A 5,690-nucleotide genomic window follows, 5' to 3' on the forward strand; every position below is an offset into this window, starting at 1 on the left:
GTGAATTAATTAGGGCCTTACTTAAGGTGGCAGCAACTTGTATGTTGAATTCAACTGATAATTAATACACACAGCTTCCAAGATATGTATTCATTGCTTAAAACTAGTTTGTGCTCGATTCAACAACAATTAAAATCTGATAACCACTTGAGATACTCTTCTTGTTTTGTTTTTGGTCTTCGTCTGTCCTACTTTTACTTTTTAGTACTATAAACTTTAGATTATTAGCCTGGATTCATTAATCCATGTTAGGGTTTATAATTTTAATTTTTATACTCCTTTAGTTTATAAATGGTTGTTTGGATGATTAGTTTTCTAATTTTTATGGTATAGCATGATTTTATAAAAAAAAACTTTGTAATAAATAATGATCATGGTCCATAATATAAAACAAAAATTTTATTTCATAATAAATGCTTCTAAGATACTAATGAAGATGGTGAAATATATGGAATACATAAACACGTGGGACAAAGGATTATAAGAGCATCCACAACCGTGCTCTTGCCAGCGAGCACGGTTGTGGGCCCAATGCCACTATTCATGCATGCTCTCTAGCAAGAGCACAACACCCACAGATGTGCTCTTCCGCAAGGACGAACACAATTCAATTAAACAAAAACATTTCCATAATAATAAAATTCATTAAAAAACCACAATAAATATTACAAATTACAAATAAAATAAAAAAGACATAATTAAAATCCTAAAAATTAAAAATTACATAATTAAAATACTAAAAATTAAAAATTACATAATTAAACTCCTAAAAATTAAAAATTACAAAATTCACGGCGGCCGGTTTTCATTGTACCGGCGAGAGACGCGCCACCAAAAGTGATCGTCGGATTGGTTCGTGCCAACCACCGCATCTTCGGAGATTTCCAAGTACGCCTTGAACAATTTATCCATCTCCGCTGGAGTGTACGGTGTGCGGACACCGCGAGTAGGAGGAGGCGGTCGGCCTAGGCTCCGGTGTCCACCCGTATCGCCCTTCGGAGGCACCTTCGTCGTCGATTGGATATGGCCGGTAGCCACCCGGAACGCCCGAATCTTGGGTTTGAGGAGGGGCCGAATATTCCGTTTCCGGACTAGGAAACGGTTGTGAACCGAACCATTCGGGGTTCCAACCGTGAGAGGGCGGGTGGTCATCGCCTTGGCCAGACATTGTTATGTTGTTGGGTATGAGAGAATGAAGATGAAAATGGATATGGGAGAATGAAGATGAGAACGGTAATAAACGGATATTTTTTTTGGCAAGTGAATTTTTTTTATTTTTAATCGGTTTTTTAATTAAAAACTAATTTTTAATTAAAAAATTCAAAGGCAACGGCTATGTCGTTGCCCAATCGCCGCGCGCCACGTGTCCTGCTCGCTGGCACGGCGCGAGCGCGGCGGCGGCCGCGGCGAGACACGTCCGTGCCACCGGCGCGGGCGGACGCGGGTTGGGCCACCACCGTTGTGGATGCTCTAAGAGCATCCGCATCGGTGCTTGTGGGGAAGGACGACGTTCGTGCCGTCGGCGCGGCATGCCCCTGTCCGCCACTGTGCTCTTGCCGACGGCACGGCATCGAGCACGTCCGTGCCGCTGAGCAGGGAGGTGTGTTTCTATTGGCCAACGGCAATGCCGTCGGCATTTCCTTTTTTTTAATCGAAAACAATACCATAAAAAAATTCGGATTCCCAAAAATATAGCCGTTTTATTATCATTTTTTTGAATTTTTTTTAAAAAAAATTTAATCCCAAAATCATCTATAAATACACACATTCATCATCCATTTTTCACATCAAATTATCTCTCATTCATATTTTTTCATACAACTCATCTACATCTTCCTCTCTCAGTCAAACACTCTAAATTCAAAAATTGATATCAACGATATCATTGCGGAAGCGGAGCGCGAAGAACAAAAATACTATGAACAATATCGTGCCGCCTATGAAGCCTATGTCGCCGCCACTACCCCCGCCCCTCCTCCTCGACTAGGCCACGAGTAGTGAATTTTTTTAATTTTATGAATTTAATTATATAGTTTTAAATTTTTAGGATTTAAATTATGTAATTTTTAGTTTTTTAGTAATTAGTAATAGTATTTTGAGTATTTTTAATGCATTTTAATATTGTGGAAATGTTTTTATTTAAATTGAATAATAGAATGGTGGGACCCTTTTGCATGTCATTGCAGAAGAGCATGGATGTGGGTGTTGTGTTCTTGCCAAAGAGCACGGAGTAAAAAATGAATAAAAGTGGGTCCGAGCCCACATCTATGCTCTTTGGCAAGAGCACGGATGTGGATATTCTAAATATCAAAAGTAAAGATTGAAAATAATGTTATTCTATAAGTTTCACTATAGTTGGGTCGTTTATCCATTTGGGTTGTTCTATCTATTATAGTTGAATCACTTTTTTTTCCTCAAAGAACAATATATTTAATCTCTCTTATTTTATTCTCTTTCATATTTCTGCTTTATTCTCTCTCATCATTCTACTCTATTCTTTCTATTTTTCTATTTAATTCACTTAATATAATTTTATTAAATGTCCAAAAGAAATGTATCTACCAATTAGAGTATAAATTTACCAATCATTGGTGATTTTCAACAACAATACCAATAATAATGATATGAGTAATTATGCTCTAATTATAATCACATTCTATCTTTCAACAGTCTTTAAATAAAAACAAACAAAAGTTCACTAAAAACCCATAGTTAACTTTATAGAATATTTACAAATTTAGATATTTGTCAATTTAAACACAGTCCGATGTTGACGCAAATCTTGATGCCCCATTCAACACAAATCCCTAATTCCCGTTTTGTATATAAGCATACATATTTTTATCAATTCCCAATTTTAAATTTTGTCGCACCCAAACATTACGTAGATCTCCATAATCATTTTTTTCTCAACACTTAAATTTCTTCTCTACTCCGAAATGCCTTCACTCAGCAGCGACGATTTCCATCAGAAATCCTTCAAAATCAAACCGGACGACGACAAATTGTTCTCGAAGCTTCTCTCGCGCGAATCCGCCAAATCCTCCTTCCGCGTCTACTACGGCGACGCTCCCCGCGCCGTCCCCTTCGTCTGGGAGACTCGCCCGGGCACGCCGAAGCATAATTCCGCCGGAAATAACCAAATTCCGCCGCTGACGCCGCCGCCGTCGTACTACACCACCGGCGGAAGCAGATCGTCCGGCGGCGGATCGAGTTCGAAGCTCCTCATCCACAGCTTTCTGCGGCGGATGAATCCGAAGCGAGCAGCGGCGGTTTCTCACTCCTCCTCCTCTCTCTCCTCGATCTCGTGGTCGTCGTCGTCGAACTCGTCCTTCTCAGATCCGCTCTCGACGCCGGCGTATGTGAGTAGGAGGCGGCGATTCAAGAGCTGTGGATCGTCGTTCGACGATATAGCGGACGACGACGGATTTCGATCGTCAAGGATGTGCTTCGGGATCGGCGGCGGAGGCGGTCGATCGGTGAAGAGAGCGTTGCTGTCGATCGTCGGCCGTGGATCTGACTACTGAGGTTAATTGCAAATTACAATTCGAATTAATTAGTTATAAATCGATGTATGGTTCATTAATTGTGTTGTGCTATAGTTAATCATTTTGGATACCAGTTCAAATAATCCAATTGAAACGTATCTTAGTTTGAAATATGTAAATTTGATATTTAATTATTTCTGTAATTTTGTACAGTTTTTCCAGATGCACTTTCACAGTTTCACCTTTCGAAATAATCGGCATCCAACTTTGAAAATAAGAGAAACTATAAAATAAAATGAAAAGATGGGCTGATGATGATTGATAGTATGACGCAGATGCACATCATTTACTGTACCATTGACATTTTTCATTTTATTGTTTGGTTTTATGGAGTAACTCAAATTATGATTTGTATGATTGTATCATCACATCTGCAAATTACATAAAAGCATGAAATATTTCATTTTTTGTTTTCCTCAATATCGAATATGAAAAATATTAACTATTCATTAGTTACATAAAGAACTAGTATATTTTTAAATCATTTCTAATGGTACTCTAAATCTAAAATAGAGTAGACAATTAACACTAATTATATTGCAAAATTTATCACATTTTAGGTTTTTTAAACAAATATACCGATTTTTGGTTTGCAATAACACAAACCCAAATTAAATTTTCAGATTTTCTGACTATGTTTTTAATTTTGAAATAATTGGAGTAAAATCTTTATCTGATGTGACATTTAAATTAAAATGTGTTTGATTTGAGTTTGGTATGATAATTTTTTTTAAACAAGATCAATAATGGTTTCTCATCTACCCGTGTTGACTCGAACCCCCAACTTAAGGGTTAGAGGGGTTGCGTCTTACTAACTGAGGTGTACTTCGTCATCTGGGTTTGAGTTCTGTGTAAAATCATTATTTGATGTTCTCAGTACCTAGACATTGCATTATTATCATCCGCGGTCATTCTTCTTTAAAAATATCATCAAACGTCCCTGGATAATCATATAATATCGCTAAAAATACTTTTAAATTTTTTGGGATCAAAATATCCTCCAAGCTATAAAGGTTAGTATATACTCCCTCCGTCCACTAAAAATATGGCACATTTGTCATTTTTGGTTGTCCACGAAAAATAGGGTACATTCAAAAAAAATGAAAGTTTTCAACAACTTCTCTCTTACTTTTTTCCCTTCTCTCTTACTAATAATGAACCTCACATTCCACTAACACTACTTCTCTCTTACTTTTTCTCTTCTCTCCTACTAATAATATGGAAACCACATTCCACTAACACTAGTTCTCTCTTAGAGCATCCGCAATGGCGGACTTCCTGCCGGACGTCAGACCGGCGTGCCGGATGTCCTAGCGGGACGTCCGCCATTAGGAGAGGCGGCCGCCGATGTCCGCCGCGGATGTGAGGTATCCGCAGCCTTCCTGCGACGTCCGTCGTGACGTCCGCCATTGCGGTGCCCCGACGGACGTCCTGATTTTTGAATTTTTTTTAACACTCTATATATACGGCTCGTTGAACTTCATTTACTTCGCACCACTTGTTTTAACGAGTTTCACTCTCTCTCTACGTTTCTATCGGTATATCCAAAATGGCTAGTGGTGGTGGTGGTGGTAGTGGTGCAGGTGGTAGTGGTGGTGATGCTGATGACGTACTCCGGTGAATTAACGAAGAGGTGCGGGCCTATACGTCCTGGGAGATAAATCGTCTGATACAAGCAGCTTTGCAGCAGCAGCAGCAGCAGCCGGCGGTACCTCGCCCCATCCATCGTCGAGCTATAGTACCCCAAGACCATATCGCTGCACACCGTCGGTTGTATGAGGACTACTTCGCTCCGGAGCCGCGGTTTGGGGATAACATATTCAGGCGACGTTTTAGGATGCATCGTTCGCTATGTATGAGTATCGTGAGCACTTTAGAGTGTCGATACGTGTATTTCAAGTTCAGGGTGGATGCGGTTGGTAAACCCGGTCACATGCCCATACAGAAGTGCACTGCCGCAATCAGGTAGCTGGCATACGAAGGTGCGACCTTCATGTTCGACGAGTACCTCCACATCGGCGAGTCGACTGCCCGTGATTGTCTGAAGTATTTCTGTGAGGGCGTTAGGGAGATATTCGGGGATATGTATCTTCGGAAGCCTATCTCCGAAGACTGTCAGGCTCTGATGGATATGTACGAGAG

General features: G+C 39.9%; 1 protein-coding gene across 1 annotated transcript; it reads left to right on the top strand.

The window, feature by feature from the left end:
* Positions 1–2,939: 2,939 nt before the first annotated feature.
* LOC121766423 lies at positions 2,940–3,527 on the top strand. Its single transcript, XM_042162739.1, has one exon. The coding sequence runs from the start codon at positions 2,940–2,942 to the stop codon at positions 3,525–3,527; it is 588 nt and encodes a 195-aa protein (XP_042018673.1).
* The last annotated feature ends 2,163 nt before the right edge of the window (positions 3,528–5,690 follow it).

This window comes from Salvia splendens, chromosome 1 (assembly GCF_004379255.2).
Source record: "Salvia splendens isolate huo1 chromosome 1, SspV2, whole genome shotgun sequence".
Classification (NCBI taxonomy): Eukaryota; Viridiplantae; Streptophyta; class Magnoliopsida; order Lamiales; family Lamiaceae; genus Salvia; species Salvia splendens.

Excerpts from the sequence above, each read along its gene's own strand:
- LOC121766423 (XM_042162739.1), top strand. The coding sequence starts at position 2,940 with ATGCCTTCACTCAGCAGCGACGATTTCCATCAGAAATCCTTCAAAATC.